This window comes from Petaurus breviceps, unplaced genomic scaffold (genome assembly GCF_028583685.1).
Source record: "Petaurus breviceps papuanus isolate PSGF00001 unplaced genomic scaffold, PetGlider_PUasm1.0 77, whole genome shotgun sequence".
Classification (NCBI taxonomy): Eukaryota; Metazoa; Chordata; class Mammalia; order Diprotodontia; family Petauridae; genus Petaurus; species Petaurus breviceps.
The window spans coordinates 8286218-8305175 of NW_027186492.1; the positions used below are offsets into that span (position 1 = coordinate 8286218).

At 45.9% G+C, this 18958-nt stretch overlaps 1 protein-coding gene across 1 annotated transcript in view; it reads left to right on the forward strand.

Annotated features, from left to right (window-relative positions):
• The window catches only part of DUOX1 (dual oxidase 1), a 65126-nt gene that overhangs the window by 4291 nt on the left and 41877 nt on the right, over positions 1–18958 (forward strand). The window contains exons 3-17 of the mRNA XM_069105674.1: positions 4191–4274; positions 4770–4934; positions 7073–7260; positions 7558–7759; positions 7945–8111; positions 10424–10484; positions 10624–10720; positions 11066–11156; positions 12792–12894; positions 13264–13436; positions 13779–13954; positions 14287–14405; positions 15754–15973; positions 16464–16473; positions 16998–17010. Of these exons, the coding sequence (XP_068961775.1) occupies positions 4191–4274; positions 4770–4934; positions 7073–7260; positions 7558–7759; positions 7945–8111; positions 10424–10484; positions 10624–10720; positions 11066–11156; positions 12792–12894; positions 13264–13436; positions 13779–13954; positions 14287–14405; positions 15754–15973; positions 16464–16473; positions 16998–17010 (1869 nt within the window). The remainder of the gene's footprint in view (positions 1–4190; positions 4275–4769; positions 4935–7072; positions 7261–7557; positions 7760–7944; positions 8112–10423; positions 10485–10623; positions 10721–11065; positions 11157–12791; positions 12895–13263; positions 13437–13778; positions 13955–14286; positions 14406–15753; positions 15974–16463; positions 16474–16997; positions 17011–18958) is intronic.

Genomic DNA, 18958 nt, shown 5'->3' on the forward strand with positions numbered 1-18958 from the left:
TTGAGGCTGTTCTCTGGCATCTCCCTCTCCTCATCTCATATCACTCATTTCTTCCCCACTTTCTCCTCTTTCACTCCTATCTCACATGAAGAAGAGGCTTTACTTGTTAAGGCCAATCCCTCTACATGTACCCTTGATCCCACCATCTTCTCCAATAGATTATACCTTCTATTGTTCCCTCTCTAATCTTCAATTTCTCCCTCTCTGTTGGCTTCTTCTCTTCAAACTAAACACCTGCCCAAATCTCCCCATCCTTTAAAAATGCCTCACTTGATCTTACTATCACTTCAGCCTATTATCTTAAGTCTCTCCTCCCCTTGAGCTAACCTCCTTGAGAAGGCCATCTATACCAGGTGTTTCTACTTCCTCTCTTCCACACTCTCAGTAATCGAGTGTCTAATGTCATCATTCAACTGTAATTTCCCTCTCCAAAGCTACTGATGCTCTTGATTACCAAATGCAATGGCTTTTTCTCAGTTGTCATTCTTTTTGACACTGTTGATCCTCCTGTATCCTCTCTCCTGGTTCTTCTCCTACCTGTTTGACTGCTCCTTTTCAGTTTTCTTTACTAGATCTTCATCCGTGTCAAGTCCACTAACTGTGGGTACCCCCTAAGGCTCTGCCTGGGCCCACTTCTCTTTTCCTCCTATACTCTCTTACTTTCTGGTCTCATCAGTCCTCTCTGTAGATGATTCCTATATCTGGCTATCCAGCGTTAGTCTCTCTCCTGAGGTCCAGTCTTGTATCACCACCTGCCTTTTGGATCTCTTGAATTGGATGTTTTATAGGTATATAGGACTTAGCATGCCGAAAACCAGAACTCATCTTCCCCCTCCCAAACTCTCTTTTCTGAACTTCCCTATCATTGTGGAGGGCACTACCAGCCTACGCTATACAGGCTTGCCACCTTGGTATAACCCTCACCTCTTTACTCTCACCCCCCATATCCAACCCACTCCCATATCTGGTTTTTACCTTAGCCTCTCACCAGTACTTCCCCTTCTTTCCACTTATAAAGAATCCCACGTCACCTCCAATTTGGATAATTGGTTTCTTTACCTCAAATCTTTCTCTACTCCATTCCAACCTTCATTCACTTGCCAAAGTGATTCCTCCAAGTTATTGGTCTGCCTGTGCTCACCCAACTATTCAATAAACTCTAGTGATTTAACCCTATTACCTCTAGGATCAAATATAAATCCTGTCTCTCTAGGCATTTAATATAATTTAATTATGTCAAATACAGAAATAATAGTAATAAATATATTAATAAACTATATAAAATATATAAACACAAAATTTATATATAAATTGTAACAGCATTGATAAACATACTGTTGATATTAATTTTTGTTAAATACTTTGATACTGTTAATTTTTAAATATTAATACTACTTAATAATAATTACCCATGTTGATTATAATAACTATATTATTAGTAGTGATATCAATAACATTAAATATAAAAGTATTCAAAGCCCTTCACTATCCAATTCCTTTCTACCTTTCCAACATTCTTATACTTTACACACCCTTCCATGTATTCTGTAATCCAGATACTCTGGCCTATTTATTATTCCTTGCACATGAACCTCTGAATCCCTTCCGCCTTTGCACTGATTATATCCATGCCTGGAATGCTTTGTTCCTTCACCTGTGCCTCTTGTCTTCCCTGGCAAGCTTCAAGCCTTTCCTGGTTCCCTCACCCGCTGCTTTGCCTTTCCCCTCTGAAGTCACTTTCTATTTATTCTGTTTCTCTCTTATCTCTATTTACAAATCTGCCTAGTTATTTACATGTTGCTTCTTTCATTAGAATTCGAGCTGCAGGGCAGCTAGGTGGCATAGTGAATAGAGCACCAGCCCTGGAGTCAGGAGGACCTGAGTTTAAATGTGGCCTCAGACACTTTGACACACTTACTAGCTGTGTGACCTTGGGCAAGTCACTCAACACCATTTTCCTTTGCCTTCCCCCGTCTAATAAATAAATAAAATGCAAGCTTCTTGGGAGTAGGGATTATTTTTGCCTTTCTTTGTATTCCCAGAATTTAGCCCTATACCTGTCTCATAGGAAGCTTTTAATAAAGAAAAGCTTGTTGACTGACGGGCAGACTCCTGGGGTCTCCCAGACCATAATGCTCTCTTTAGTTTTCCTGGGTCTTTACTTGTTACATTCTCATCAGTGTATCTATTCCTGCTTTTGACCTTGATTTTTACTCTTTCCCAAACTTTTTTCCCTTGCCCTCTTCCTTTGACTCTGATTTGTTACCATCCTGATCTTTCTCCCCAGTTCCTAAATCCTCCGCTCAGGTTTTTGCTCAAACTCCAGTGGGTGAGTCATCTCCCAAATTGCCCCAATGTTCGGAAGGCTTAGTGGGTGTGTGGAAGAGACAGCTTGGGGGTAGGAGGGAGAGGAAAGTGTGTGTGTGTGTGGGGGGGGGGATTGTTGCCAAGAGTCAAAGAGGAAACACCTGCTAATAGAGACTCATTCCTCCCCCCTGTTTCCAGGCAGGTAAGCAGGTGAATTCTACTTTTATAGTCTCATGATTTGGGGTGAGGAGTCTAGCAGAGGGCCAATTATACCTCCCATTTAGTAGGATCCCTCCCATTCTTTGTCCTAGACCCTTAAACTCATCTCTTACTGGCCAAGAAGCTATCCCTCTTTTCTCCTATCCCCCTCTGTCCCAACCACCAGGCTTTAGAGAGGAGTGTTATGGGGTCAGGGAGACAGAAGATCCCAGGGAGACAGGAATTTCAGGGGAGGTAGGGTGTTCAGTAAGGATTTGGGGGTGAAGTCATCAATATGACCAACCCAGACCCCAGAAACTGGGAGAAGAGCCAGGGCAAGAAAAGACTTCAAATGTCAAGGTCTCTGTGACCCCCACCCCTGCCCTGGGCCAGATCTGTGAGAGCCAACCCTCACCCCGCCCCATGACACCCCTGTGAGGAGGTTGACGCTGTAATGAGGTGACATTTCCTCTCTCACCTGTGGGGTGGAGCTGGAATCTTCCCTTTGATATTACTTCTTTATGACCTTTCATTTTTATTTTGAATTGAAACATGAAATAAATTGAGTGCTTCCATATATGTCGTAGAACAGAAAAAGAGAATTGATTATACATGAAACTGTTCAGGCAGCTTACTTCTCATTTTAAGTATAAAATCAGTCCAATCGGTAGCTTTCTAATATTGCTTTTTGGGGAGCTGTTCTGGGAGTGTTACGACCTATGCTGTTATGTGTTAGATATTTCTCCATGCCCCTTCTCTGCCCCTCAGCCCTTAGACAGCTTCCTCTCTTTCCTCTTTCCCTGTGCTCATCTTCCTTAAACCTTTCCTCCCCTCTTTTTCTTTCATCACCACTGCCCCAGGCAGGCTTCTTAGGAACTTGGTTTTCCCTTTTTGGTTAACAATTCCTCTCTATCTGAGTTTTAGGGTTTCCTTGCCAGGACTTGCCCTAGGCACCCAACATGCCCCAAACCGTGGTGTTGATTTGGATATCTCTCTAGGCCAGGGGTTCTTTGAACTTAAACTGGGATCTTTGAACTTAAAAAAAAATCTTGATTTTTGTATTTTTTTAAATGATTTTTTTGGAGGGGGGAGGGCAGGACAGTTGGGGTTAAGTGACTTGCCCAAGGTCACATAGCTAGTAAGTGTTAAGTGTCTGAGGTCAGTTTTGAACTCAGGTCCTCCTGACTCAATAGAATTAGTGCTCTTTGTAATCCTATGTATTTTATTTCATGCACTTAACAACATTATACAAGCAGCTTGATGGGGGCATTGGATAAAGCTCTAGACTTCAAGGAAGACCTTGAGTTCAAATCTGGCCTTAAAAACTTATTAGCTCTGTGATGTGCCTTGGTTTTCTCATTTGTATAATGGGAATAATAATGGCAGCTACCTCTCAGGATTATTGTGAGGATATAATGAGATATTATTTGTAAATCTCTTGTAAACCTTAGAGCACTACATAGATGCTAGCAGATGTTAATCTCAGAAGGTGTTCATACCCGCCAAAGCGGTCCAAGGCACAAAAAAGATTAAGAATGCCCAATGTAAACCTGATCTTTTCCATCTATTTTCCATCAAACAACTATTCTCCATGGCGCCCCCTGCTTGATTACAACGTCCAGCTCCTACTTGCTATTGCCATCCTCTCCCTAACAGACGACCCCACTATGCCCGCCATTTTGCAGGTGCCCAGAGCTCCATTTCTTGGGAAGTACAACGATTCGATGGCTGGTACAACAATCTTGCAGAACACAGATGGGGCAGCAAGGGTAAGTGGGAAATTCTCCAGGGCCAGGGCTGTTCAGAATGAAGCCGAGGGTTATTGCCTGAATTAAAGATTAAATAAATAAATAAAAAGAAGAAAAATGAAGTAGAGGGATTTATGGGGCCTGAAGGGAAGAGGGAATGAGTAGAAAGAATTGAGAGGGGATAAGGAAGGGGAGATGAAGGTTGCAGAGGGAAATAGGGAAGAAGGAATAGAGACAGGGGATCCCTTCCTCAAGAGACAGGATGACCTGGATTCAAATCCCAGCTGACACTAACTAGCTCTGTGGTCCTGGGCAAGTTACTTAACCTCTCTTTGCCTCAGTTTCCTCATCTGTAAAATGGGAGTGTTGGATTTGATGGCCTCTAACCCACCTCTCAGGTCTGTATCTTAGGATCCCATCAATGCGAATCTGTCTAGTAGAGGAGTCCCTGGGAAGGGCTCTGGACAAAGGGCAGACTTGGTCACTCAACTGACTGTGTTCTCTTTATCTTCCCAGGCCACCGGCTACGGCGTCTGGTACCTGCCACTTATGCGGATGGTGTGTTCCAGCCATTGGACGAGCCACACCTGCCCAATCCCCGAAATCTCAGCAATGCTGCCATGCAGGGTCCAGCAGGGCAGCCCTCTTTCCGGAACCGAACTGTGCTAGGGGTCTTCTTTGGTGAGAGTCAGGAGCAAGCAAGGGAGGAGGGTTAAAAAGGAGCAGGGGTAAGATTGAAAGGGGAGAAGGCTGCTGATGGGGAAGGAGAATGGAAGGAGATTGGTGACCTAAGGAGAGTTCTAGGAGGTGGAAGGAGATAAGAAAGGTAGCAGATGAATTCAGAATTGGCTGGAGGATGGGGTGGGTGTGGGGAGGAAGGGTGGAAAAGGATTCAGGTCATCAAGTCTCCACCCTGACAGGGAATTGTAGATTCATGTGGGAATAGGAGGGTCTCCCAAGTGATTTGGCTAAAAGGCTGGGAAGGGAAAGATTTTCATTCAGAAATTAAAGGTCAGGATGGTCCCGTGCCACTGTGACTCCTTAGAGTGAGGTCAGGGATTGTGGCCATCTAAGCAAGTTTAGGAAAAGTTTCCAAGAGAAGAGAGGGACTTAATAAATGCTTAATATGCACACAGGAAAAAGCTACTCTTCTTTTGTAGAGAACTCCAAGCTATAAGCTAAAGAGAAAGAGAAAAACAAAACAAAAATAAATGCTTACTAGACTGACTGTACCTCTCTGGGCCTCAGTTCCCTCATCTGTAAAATGAAGGGGTCAGAGTTGAGAGGTAGCTATGTGGCCCAGTGAACAGCTCTGGACTTGAAGTCAGAAAGACCTGAGTTTGAATCCTGTTTCAGACACTTAGTGTAGATATGTGACCCTGGCTAACTTGCTTCTCTTTTCTCAGCCTCAGTTTCCTTTATCTGTAAAAGGAGGTTGTACATGTCCTCCTTCTAACTCTAAATCTATGATCCTGTGACTAGATACTAGATTTGAGTTTATGATTCTATGACCTAGAAGATTTGATTTAATTCATTTCAGCATTTATCAAGCACCAACCATGAGCAAGTTGTCGTTCAGACATTTCAGTTGTGTCAGATTTGGTGACCCCATTTGGGGTTTTCCTGGCAAAATATTAGAGTGGTTTGCCATTTCCCTTCTCCAGCTCATTTTATAGATGAGAAAACTGAGGCAGATGGGTTTAAGTGACTTGCCCAAGATCACACCACTAATAAGTGTCTGAGGCCAGATTTGAACTCAGGAAGATGAGTCTTCCTGATTCCAGGCCTGGCACTCCATCCACTGGGCTACCTAGCTGCCCGTACTATGCGCAAGACATTGTGTTAAATATGAGGGATAGGGCGGCTAGGTGGCGCAGTGAATAGAGCACTGGCCCTGGAGTCAGGAGGACCTGAGTTCAAATCCAGCCTCAGACACTTAGCACAAAAACTAGCCTGTGACCTTGGGCAAGTCACTTAACCCCACCTGCCCTTTCAATAAAAAAAAAAAGCTTAAAAAAATAAATATGAGGGATATAAATCAAGAGCCTAATTTTTAAAGAGAGGAAACTACAGTCCAGATTTTGAGCCCTGTTCTGCAGGAAGACAAAGAGCCTACCCTGCTTCCCTTCTTGGGCCTGGGCCAGCAATACCAGTCTTTTGTTCACAGTCCCCATGAGGGAAGGCTCCCTGCTCTCTTCATCCATCTGCATTGCTACTGAGGTTGGGCAGGCCCTTCCTGGGCAAGTTCCCAGCTGGCATGTTGGAACCCATGTTGCCAACCCACCTGTCTGGGCAAACTCACTGGGCACCTCCCTGGTTGCCAAGGAGAGAATCAAACTGGGAATGACAACAGCATGGACATAAGGGCTTGGCCCAAAGATTGGGCTATAGGGCAAAGGAGGTGGGGGCATGGACTAAAGACTGTCTTGGGGAAGTGAGTTTTCAGAAGTTCCAAGAGAAAGTTTGGTATAATAAATTATTGACATCTAGAGAGTACTTTAAAATTGGCAAAGCACTTCAAATATACCATCTCATTTGCTCCTCCAAACAACGTTGTGAGGTAGGTGCTGCCATTTTACAGATGAGGAAACTGAGGCTCAGAGAGGTTAACTTACTTGTCCAGTGTCACACAGTAAATATTTGGGATGGGAATTGAACTTACTTGAACCTTCTGACTTCAAACACAGTGTTCTGTCCACTATAACAAGATGCCTCTGCATGGGACCCAGGTGTATGGGACGTCAACCAGGAAAGTCTTTATTCTTCTTCCTTATACCTTGGCTGACTCCCTGCCCCCCAAATCCTTCCCTGTCTCCCAGGCTACCATGTACTCTCAGAAATGGTGAGTGTGGAGCGGACAGGATGTCCTAATGAGTTCATGAATATCCGTATCCCAGCTGGAGACCCAGTGTTTGACCCCAGTGACAAGGGGGATGTGGTGCTCCCATTCCAGAGAAGCCAGTGGGACCCAGACACTGGACAGAGTCCTAGCAACCCCCGGGACCAGGTGAGATGATAGGAGGGGATCAACGTGGAACTAAGCAGGAGGGGATTGGGAATAGCTATCACCAACACCCTTTTTTCTCCCAATGGAGTCAGGCTCTCAAGCCCATTAGGCTATTGTAATAATGGTGGGGAGGGGATTATCACTGGAGCTCCCCTGTTGAGGGGTGTGGAGGGCAGGGGATGTGTGTCATTGCTTATGCTCAGAGACTGACTGTGGTGTCCCCAGGCGGGTACTGGATACATTGGCTATTCCCAGCCAATGCTTCATCTCTCCTTACATCTGTCACTCTATCCATAGACGAATGAGGTAACCGGCTGGCTAGACGGCAGTGCCATCTATGGCTCCTCTCACTCCTGGAGTGATGCACTGAGGAGCTTCTCTGGTGGGGAGCTGGCATCAGGACCAGACCCTGCTTTTCCCAGGGACACTCAGGGAACCTTCCTCATGTGGACAGCACCAGACCCTTCCACAGGGCAGCGTGGTCCCCAAGGGCTATATGGTGAGGTCTCCAGGTATCTGGAGGGGCAGGGCAGACAGAAAAAGGTTGAAGGGGAGGGGAGGTTAGTGAGTGACTGTGGGTTCATTTGAATCTTGGATTAGTGAGGGCTGGGGGGAGTCAAGTGGGAGTTGGGGATCAGTACCTCCGTTAACGAAATCACCTTCCTCCCCTCCTGTTGGTCGTAGCCTTTGGGGCTGAGAGAGGGAACCAAAACCCATTTCTGCAGACACTGGGTCTCCTCTGGTTCCGATACCACAACCTGTGGGCGAGGAGGCTGGCCCAGGAGCACCCGACCTGGGGAGATGAGGAGCTGTTCCAGCATGCCCGGAAGAGGGTCATTGCCACCTACCAGGTCAGCCCAGGGGCCACACCCTTCCACACAACTGTGGTGGGTGTAGTAGAAGGAACACTGGCTTGGGAATTCTGAGAGCTGGCATCCCAGGAGTGGGGCTTTGACGTTCTCCCAACAGCCACATCACTTCAAGTTACCTTCTCTTCAGGCCTAAATCTCCCCACCTATAAAGTGAGATGGGGGAGGGGTGGGAGATGAGATGAACACTAAGTTCCTATGCAACTTTAAGTTTCTGGGACCCAGAAACCCACTTCTATCTCACAAGGCATAAGAATACTTCTTAGGATAGGCATGTGGGACAGCTAGGTGGTACAATAGATATAACACCAGCCCTAGAGTCAGGAGGACCTGCATTCAAATCCAACCTCAGACACTAGCTGTGTGACCCTGGACAAGTCACTTAACTCCAATTGCCTCCAAAAAGAAAACTAGAGTAGGGACACATTCAATCCCATCCTAGGTCGATCCTACTAGAAGAGAGTCTTGGTTAGTCCTGACACACAATCCAGCCTGTTGTTGTTCTGTCGTGACCCCATTTGGGTTTTGGGTTTTTTTTGGCAAAAATGCTGGAGAGGTTTGCAGTTCCTTCTCCAGCTCATTTTACAGATGAGGAAACTGAGGCAAACAGGGTTAAGTAATTTGGGGGGCTATGTTAGAGTCTAACCCCAAAGAGAACAGGTAATACCACTCTGAAGGTGTATGAAAATATTCCATATCTTCCACAGTAAACCCGGCCTCCCTGTTTCTGTTGAAAACACCACCATCCTTCTAGGCTCACCAATTCATACTCATCCTTGACTCTTCCTTCTCCTGAATCCCTCATGGTCAATCAGCTGCCAGGTCTTGTCCATTCTAGCTACACAGCTTGATGCCCCATATTTATCCCCTTCTCTCCATCATATGACCAGTGAACTTACCACCTCTTGCTTAGATTTTTTTTTTACAGTAGCCTCCTCATTGATCTTCCTGTTTCTAGTTTCTCCTTTTGCCAATTCTTTCTCCTCCAACTGCCAAAATAATCTTCCTAAAGCATAGATCTGATTATGTCACTCCCCTCCTCAAGAATCATCATTGGCTCCCTCATGTGTCTAGGATAAAATACACCTCCCTCAGTTTGTCATTTTAAGGCCCTAAACAATCTGGCTCTAGCCTGCTTTCCAAACAGATTTCACACTCCTCTATGCCAGCCAAGTGGGCCTACTTGCAATTCCTCAAACTTAGCGTTCCATCTGCCACCTCTTTGCCTTTACAAAGGCTGTCTCCCATGTGGTAAGGCATTCCTTTCGCATCTCTGCCTTTTAGAATTTTCAGCTTCCTTCAAGGTTTAGCTCAGGAATTACCTTCTGTGGGAAGACTTTCCTGACCTCCCAGAAGCTGCTAGGAGGTGTGTTAGATAGATTACTGAATTTGGAATCAGAAGGACCTGGGTTGAGTCTGGCCTCAGCCACTAGCTGTGTGACCTTGGGCAAGTCATTTAACCTCTGTAACCATAAAATGAGAATATGAATAGCAGTTTCTTCCCAGGGTTGTGAACATCAAATGAGATAATATTTGTCAAGTGTTTGGCACATAGTAGGCAGCTTATTGTTGTTCATTCGTGACCCCATTTGGGATTTTCTTGGCAAAAATACTGGAGTGGTTTGCAGTTCCTTCTCCAGCTCATTTTACAGATAAGGAAACTGAGACAAACAGGGTTAAGTGACTTGGAGGGCTATATTAGAATCTAACCCCAAAGAGAACAGGTTATAACCAAAGGTAAGAGGCAGAAATGACCCTTCCTAGGGACTCCCCTACTCTACAGACAAGAATCCCTCACAGATTCCCCCAAATAATGCCCCACTCCTTTCTTTGTCCCCCTTTCTGTCTCTGTTCTTTTCTCTAGTCCTCCTCTCCCCATTCTCCCCACTTCCTGCCAGAGAAGTAATAGGCTCAGGATGCATATTGAAACTTTTTTTTTTTACCATTGTAGAAAATTGTTTTGTTTGCCTATGAATAGTTGTTACAAGGGTTTGGTGTTTCTGTTTCTGTTTTTTTTTTTCTTCCAATTGGGCAATTTGGAGGGAGAAAAAAGCTCTATTTTCATTCATCAAAAAAACTTTTATTTTAAAGAAACGAAGTACTTGATGCAATTTAATAAGCACTTACTAAGTAATTTACTTAGCAATTTAAATTTACTAAGCAATTTAGCAAGCATTTACTGTATGCAAAACATCGTTCTAAGAGCTGGGAACACAGAGGCATAAAATGAAAACCAATTCCCCTTGACTCTCCAGTCCCCATAAATCCCTCTCGTGTCTTTCTCTTTCCTTCAGAACATTGTTCTGTATGAGTGGCTGCCCAGTTTCCTACAGAAGAAGACCCCAGAATATAAAGGTGAGATGAAGCAGGGGAAGGTTTACATCCAGTAAGCACTAAGGAGTGAGCGTGGACTGAGGCTGAATTGGGCTGGGGGATGGACAATGTCTGGGGGGAATCATGAGCCTGGTGCCATATAGCCTTCTTCCCTATCCAGGGTATCGGTCATTCCTGGATCCCAGCATCTCCCCTGAGTTCCTGGCAGTCTGCAATCAACTCTTCTCCACTATGGTGCCCCCTGGTGTCTATATGAGGTGTGGGGAAAGGCTGGGATGGGAGAGTCTTATGATGAAGAGGGGTAGTCAGTTGGTCAGTCAACAAGCGTTTATTAAACGCCTGCTGTGTGCTAAGCACTGGGGTTATAAAGAAAGGGGGGGAAAGGTGGAGAAAGGGCAGAACGAGAAGAAAAGGGAGAACAGCATCCTCAGTTTCTGGTATCTCTACATTTTCTAAGAAACTATGACTACAGATTGCAGTTTGAGGGTAGCTCCCTGGGGGAGGTCTCTTCAGGATGAGGTTATCCTTTCTTAATACTCCAAAGAAGAAAGAATTGGAGGAACCCTGGGCTAAAAACATTCCTCCTCCTACCCCTGCTTTAGAAATTCCAGCTGCCATTTCCAGGAGGTCACCAATGGGAAGTCAGGAGGCTTCCCAGCACTCAGGGTCTGCAACAGCTACTGGAACAGAGAGGTAAAGGAATATTATGGCTGGGGAGACAAGTGCGTGTTGAGGGGAAGGTATCACTGGGGATGGCAGCATGGGGGGAAGCTATTGAAAATGAAGAAGTGGGTGGTTAATATGTCATTATTAAAAATGGAAAGAAGGAAGGCAGTGAGAATGACCCCAACCCAACTCCATTCCACCGAGAAATCCAGGCAGGGGGATTAGCCTTTCCCAGATTCCCAGCGTTCCTTGATGCTGTTATTGTTGTCCTTGGTCCTTCATACTCTAAGAGGACTAGTGACTGGATTACTGGAGAGCCAATTGGAGTCCATGGCCCCTCTTCAGTATCCTTATTCTTGGCCACTCAAAGATTCTTTTTATTGGATAGACCTGTAGTAAGTCCCCATTGAGTCTGTACCAATACAAGGTAGCACCTTCTCTGCAACTCAGGATCTCAGAGAGTTGCCTTGGACACTAAGAAGGTTAAGTGACTTGTCTAGAGTCACACAGCCAACATGTGGCAAAGGTGGGCCTGGAACCCAATTCTTTTGGACTCCCAAAACCAGCTCTCTATTTGCTACTTCAAGCTGCCTTTCTTCTCACAACTTAGTGAAATTCTTTTTTGTTTGTTTTTTGAGGCAATTGGAGTAAAGTGACTTGCCCAGGGCCACACAGTTAGTGCGTGCCTGAGGCCAGATTTAAACTTGTCTTCCTAACTCTAGGTCGGGTGCTCTATCCACTGTACCACCTACCTGCCCACAACTTAGTGAGATTCTGAAGACTGAACTTCTAAATCCAATGTTTCTCTCGACTCCTCCCTATTCTCTGTGTCATTCTGTGCCTCAATGTTTCTTTTGTTTTTCTGCCCCTGCAATGGTAACCAAGGAGGGGATGGATCATAGGATCATAGATTTAGTGCAAGAAGGGCCTAGTCGATTCATTTTACAAATGATTAACCTGAGGCCTTGCCCAAATTTATATAGACAAGTATCAGAGGCAGAATTTGAACTCAGTCTTATGACTACAGATGAACCTGATACTTATTCCTTAGGTGGTCCAGAGTGGCCTTTGGCCCTGGTATCCTTCCATCAAAAAGATATAATTTTCACATGTATCATCCCATCCCATGTGTTCATCATTCCAGTGACCCAGTGAGTTTTGTTCAGCCAGTGTTAGGAACCCTGTTTTTGGATGAGGAAACTGAGGCTAAAAGAGGTTAAGGGACTTGCCCAAGGTCATACAGTTAGTGGCAGACCCAGAATTAGAACCTCAGTCTTCTGACCCTTGTCACTACAGTGTAGGACCCCCAAGCACAAAATTTAGAGGACTTTCAGTGTACACATATTCACTTACTTTGATATCTCAACAGTTCTGGCTTTTGGCCAGGTGTTGCAAATCCTGACTGTGAAAAGAGCTTGAAGGGAAAGGCTGGCCTGCCAGCTTGGAACAGGAAGGAGTTTAAAAGAAACCTCTGAAAGAAGACTTGTCTTTTATGGAAAAACTGATGCCTGGAGTGAAGTGGGATTTCCTTTCTCCAAAACACCCACCAGGGGCAAGAGGAGTTTTCTCTTCCAGGGCAGGGTATGGAACAGCAGGGCCAGTAGTAAGATGGTATATGTTCTTATCATTTATTCCCCCTTTTTGCCCTCCCCATCCCTCCAGAACCCAAATCTTCATAGTGCCCGAGGAGTGGATGCACTGCTTTTGGGCATGGCCTCCCAGATTGCTGAGAGAGAGGATCATGTGGTAGTTGAGGATCTGAGAGGTGAGTTGGTTTCTCTTAGTACTATGCTTTTAATCCCTCTTCCCATCACCAGTCATTTTTTTTTCTTTTTGGAGGGGGGAAGGCAGGGCAATTGGGGTTAAGTGACTTGCCCAAGGTCACATGGCTAGTAAGTGTTAAGTGTCTGAGGCCAGATTTGAACTCAGGTCCTCCTGACTCGAGGGCCGGTGCTCTGTTTGCTGTGCCACCTAGCCACCCCCAGTCATCTTTGACCTATGTCTTCCCACTGGACTCCAATGGCTTGGGAGGAGAGAGTGCGGCTGATGACTTTGCACAGCCCTGCCTCACTTACATCCAATTCACTAACAAGTCAAGTGTGGGGTTTGATCTGGGGAACTATCTCATTTTCAGATTTCTGGCCAGGGCCACTGAAATTCTCTCGTACTGACTACTCAGCAAGCTGGCTACAACGAGGACGGGATCTGGGACTGCCCTCTTACAACCAGGCGAGGGCAGCCCTGGGGCTAACCCCAGTCACCCGCTGGGAAGATATCAACCCTGAACTTTCCCAGAGGAATGGCACTGTGAGGATGAAGAGGAGGTTGGGGAGGAAAAAAGGGGTGTGGGAAGACCAAGAGAGGGCTTGGGAGACGCAGTGAAGTGGGGAGGCACTAGGAGAAAGGGCATCTTTAGGCAGTCTTATCTGATTTCTTTTCTAATACTGCACAGTAGGATTCCCAGGAAACCAGGGTGCTCTGCCCTGGGACGTACAAGGTCCTGTTTCTCCAGATACAGTGGGTTTCTTCTTCCTTGGCCTGGGACTCTGGGAGGATGGTTGAATTCGTCAGAAGCTTTGGTATCACCTTTTCCCACTTGGGGCCAATATCCTGATGTCCCATTCATTTTTGTCTTCAATACTGCCCCAGGTCCTGGAGGCAATGGCATCCATGTACCATCATGACCTGTCCCGACTAGAGCTGCTTGCTGGGGGGCTGCTGGAGTGCCGAGGGGATCCTGGACCCCTTTTCACTGCCATCATCCTTGATCAGTTTATGCGACTTCGAGATGGAGACCGATACTGGTTTGAAAACACTAGGAATGGGTAAGGCCCTACCTGGAACTCCATTCCCCAACCTTGGTCCTGAGTGTGGGCATCAGCTCCCTTTCCCTTTGATACCCACCTCTAGATTGGGCCTCAGACCCCACCTCACACCAGACCCTCATCCCTACTGTGAGTCCCAGATGCTTTCCCCCTTGGAACTCCCACCTGGAACCCTGGTCACCAGCCTTATTATGTTTCTTTCCTTTCTCCTACTTTTTCCGCTCTACCATCTAGGTCCTATCACCTTCCCACTTTTGTTTTTGGGTTTTGAAGGTATTGTCCGTCTTCCTTCTTCCCCTTCAATCCTGATTCAACATTTCTTTCTCTACTAGTTTGTTCTCCAAGGAAGAGGTGGCCAAGATACGAAGCACCTCCTTCCGTGACGTCTTGGTTGATGTCACTCATGTGGGCCGGGGTGCCCTGCAGCCCCAAGTGTTTATCTGGAAAGAGGGTATGTGACTACTGGGGAAGAGGAAGGGATCTTATGGAGAATGGCCAGAGGGATGAGCTGGGAGGAGATTCTGTCCCTCTTACTTTGTTCCCCTTGCCAGTAGATTTGATTCAGTGAAGCTTGAAACTGAAAAATGGAAATAAGAGAAACATTTGTCCTGCCCTTGTCAGTGCTGGTTCAGTGGTACAGTCAAAAGGGCGTGGGCTCCAGGAGGTCCGAGTTCAAATCCTGCCTCTTACACTTATTACCTGAGTAACTTTTCTTCATATCACTGATTCTCAGTTTCTTCCCTGGACCTCTGTTTCCTTTCCTACAAAAGAAGGAAATTGGACTAGTTGGCTTCAAGGTCCCTTCCAGCTTCAGAGCAATAATCCTAGAATTCTTCCTAGCTCACCTGGGGAAAGGAGGAAGTATTCAGGGAGGGTTGCCCCCTGAGAGGATAAGACTAGATTCAGAGGGACCTGATTAAGCTAGAAACCAAAATGGGGCTTAGAAGTGTGAAAGGTAGGGAGAGAAAGCCAGTCACACAAATACAGCCAGTGAAGATGTGTGTGCACGTGGGTGTGAAAACATCTGGATCAGTTTGGCTCTCAACTAAAGTTAGAGTCAGTGGTCTGTCCTGTCTGATAAAACCAGGAAACGGGTTCTCTTCTGCCCCTCTCCCTGCCTAGGAGCCTGCTTGCTTTATGTTCCTGATTCCTCAAACCTGCTCTTCCTAGGCTCTTATAGGGACAGCCACTCTTACCCTATGGGGTTCCCTCTTTATGGTCTTTCCCAAACTCTCTTGACTGGGCAGTTCCTGTAAAGAAAGCTCAAGGAACAGGGCTCTTTTACCTCTGGGATCCTAGAGAAGAGGCCAAAGTATGGCATAGTAGAAAGAGTACTAGATTTGGAATCAGGTGGTGTATGTGGTGGGGTCTGAGTAGGGATGTGCTGGTAAATGTTTAACAACCAGCTCTCCAGAAAGGGGGCAGGGGAACTGTATGCGAAATACATTTTGAAATTTAATCTGCCTTATTAGCATTCTGTCCACCATTTTTCTAAGTTTAGACAATCAACAAAACAACAAATAAAACCCTTATTTGTAGCGTTTGCTGAAATGTAACAGTCAGTTCTTTGAAGCCAGTTCACACCAACGCCACCATAAGTCTGTTTCTAATCCCAGGTGTGCCACTGTGTGATCTTGGGGCAAGTTACTCCCAAGCCTCCCTTTTCCCATCTGTAAAGTGAAGGGAGTGGCACTAAATGACCCTTTAGTTCCCTTCCTTCTTTAAATCTGCAATCCTATAATCTTGACTGTGGTTAGTTCTTCTGCTGGGTTCTGACACTCACCCCTCTGTCCTGCCAGGAGACCCCTGCCCACAACCTCGGCAGATCACAACTGAAGGCCTGCCCAGCTGTGTACCCCTGGTGGTGTTCGACTATTTCAAAGGCAGCGGCTTTGGATTTGGTATCACAATTGGGGCCCTCTGCTGCTTCCCCTTGGGTAAGGAGACCCTGGTCTGGGCAGCACAGCTCTGGATGGGGACTCAGGAGGGGTTACTGTGGACAAGAGACAGTTGCAACTGGTGAGGAATGCTCACTGGACAGTCCCCTCCTTCCTCTCAAGAAGAGGAAAGAGACAGAAAATAGAAGCATAAGTGGGGAAAGGGATGAGATCTACAGAAGCATCTGAGGAGGGGTGCCCCATCTCAGAATACCAACCCTCCTTCCAAATACACCCCCATCCTCAAATCTGTTGGAATTTACTCCCTAAGGACCTTGGGAAGTTGGCATGGAACCCCAGACCACTCTGGACTTAGTCTGATTCTCCCTCTGCAGGCACAGCTTATCAAGCTTCCCCTTACCCCCTTTAAGGCAGTTCCATGCCATGAACATCCCCCTCCCCAAGAACTACTTAAGTCCAGCGATTCTCATCTGACTTAGCTTCATAGGCAAGGAGTTCAAACAGGGCATGGCCTAGGGTGGGGCACAGAAGTCAGATGTTCCCCTAGCTCCTCCAGACAAGTCCAGCTACACATTCCTGGTGCTACAGGTTTTCCTGTTCTTCAACCACAGTGTAGCCAGGGTACTGGATGTTCTCCAGTCTCCCCATGGTTGGGCATGTTAGAGACTGAGAAACAAAGTGAGAGGTGGGGAGGGGTAGTGGAAATAAAGTATTTTCACGAACACTATTTCATTAGATGCTTATGACACACTAAGAAGGCAGACAGGGCACGCAGGGTCCATTTTAAGGATGAGAAAACCAAGGTTCATGGAATCTGAATGACTTCTCCATGTTCACCTGGCTAGTGAGTAGGAAAGCTAGATTAAAAAAAAAATCCAAGTATTTCTGACTCAATTGTCCTCTCTTTTCACTATACCATGTAGTGGTGAAGAAGGCTGGATGAGACCAAAAGTTATGGGGCCTGTGTTCTAAACCTACACACACACACACACACACACACACACACACACACACACACACTCTCACTCATACACACTAGCTGTGTGACCTTGGATCACCTTTCTAAGCCTCGTTTAGCATCTATAAAAAGAGGAGGATGGAATAGTGACTTCTCAGCTATCTTCCAATTCTGTTCTTCCCCATAGGTGTCTAGGGCAGGTATGGGGAACCTGCCACCTCAAGGCCACATGTGGCCCTCTAGGTCTTCAAGTGCAGCCCTTTGACTGAATCCAAACTTCACAGAACAAATCCCCTTAATCAAAGGATTTGTTCTGTAAAACTTGGACTCAGTCAAAAGGCTGCACTTGAGGACCTAGAGGGCCACATGTAGTCTTGAGGCTGGGCTGCAGGTTCTCCATCCCTGGTCTAGGGTCTGGAGATAACTTGAGTTCCCAGGGAGACTACAACACCCAAAGGACCACAACTGATGCCCTCTTGAGCTCACAAGAGGATAGAATCAATCCCATTTGCTGCCTTTGTTTCCAGTTTCATACTTTAACTGATACATGAAGGCCTCCCTCACTTAACTGGTCATTAAAATTCAAACTCATTTCCCACCCACCTACACTCCCACCCTTATTAGACCTGGGAGAGAACAAGGATGGCATTTCTTCATCTAAGCTCTAGCTTATCCCAGTTATTAATCTGCCTCTAAAGATACAACACTGATAACTCCTGCCCCTTCCCTCAACCCCATAGTCAGCTGTTTTCTGCTCTTCCTTGACTTTATGACCTTCCTTCCCCCTCTAATATCACCACCTCACCTTCCCAAGGTAGGCAGCTTCTTGTAGTGGCTTCTTGTAGTGGGACGTGGGTTCAGGAAGACCTGACTTGGAATCTTGCCTCAGATGCTGGTTTGATAATGTGACCTTGGGTGAGTAACTTAATCTCTGTTTGCCTCCGTTACCTCATCTGTAAAATGGGGATACATACATCTGTAAAATGCGGATGACAATAGCACCTACCTCACAGAATTGTTGTGAGGATGAAATGAGATAATAATTATAATGTGCTTAATACAGGGCCTAATAAATAGTAAGGACTCTAGACATATTAGCTTATTGCTACTATTATTAGACTCTAAGCTTGGAGTCAGGAAGACCTGAGTTCAAATCTAGCCTCTCACATTTACTAGCTGTGTAATTTACTATTCACTTAACCTCTGTCTGCCTCAGTTTCCTCGCTTGTAAAATGGGGATAATAGCAACTATCTCCCGAAATTGTTGTGAAGATCAAATGAGATGTTATGAACACAAATCTGACCTTAGACACTTACTAAGCTTTGTGATCTTGGATAAGTCACATTCCCTCTTTCTGCCGCTGTTTCTTCAAATGTAATATGGAGACAAGAATAGTACTCACCTTCCAGGGTTGTTATGAAAAGCAAATGGTATAATATTTGTAAAGTGCTTAACAAAATGCCTGGCACATAGCAAGAACTTCATAAATGCATATTTCCTTCCTTCCTTTCAAATGTGAAGCCTTGTACAAACCTTATAGAAATGTTTTATCATTCATATTATTGCCCTGTAGTCCCCACCCCTACCCCTTCATCCCTTGAGCTGTCTTGGGAGATAGCCATCCTGTTAGAAGCCTTACTCTCATCCCCTTCTCCAGTGAGCTGCTCTGTGGTAGTAGCCATCCGTGGGGCAATGTGTAGAATTCTAGAGTTGGGCTCAATAGAGGCTGATTCTGATGGCCCCAGCCCTAAAAGCCAGAGCAGTCTGGAGCCAGGTCAAGTGGGCCTGAGGGAGGTGTGACGTCTTGTAAAAGGCAAATTCTTATTTTGATCTTCTCCAGAGCCTGGTTTAGAATCAGTTTTATTAAGGTGGAAGGACAGCTCAAGGTGGGAAAGGGGGCTCCTAGGAGGGCCAGATTCCAAGAGCCTGAAAGATCAAGATTGAGCTAAAGGGTTCTCTCTGACAAGGGAAACGGGAACAGCTGAAGAATGAGGCAAAGGTAGTCTGTCCTCTGGTCCCTCTTCCCATCCTTGCTTCCAGAATCCCTTCCCATGTCTTGCACCCACTCCTTTCTTCTAAAATGCCCTTCTCCAATTACTTCCCCCCTTCCCCACCCTTTATTCAACTCCTGAGCTCCTTACTGTCCT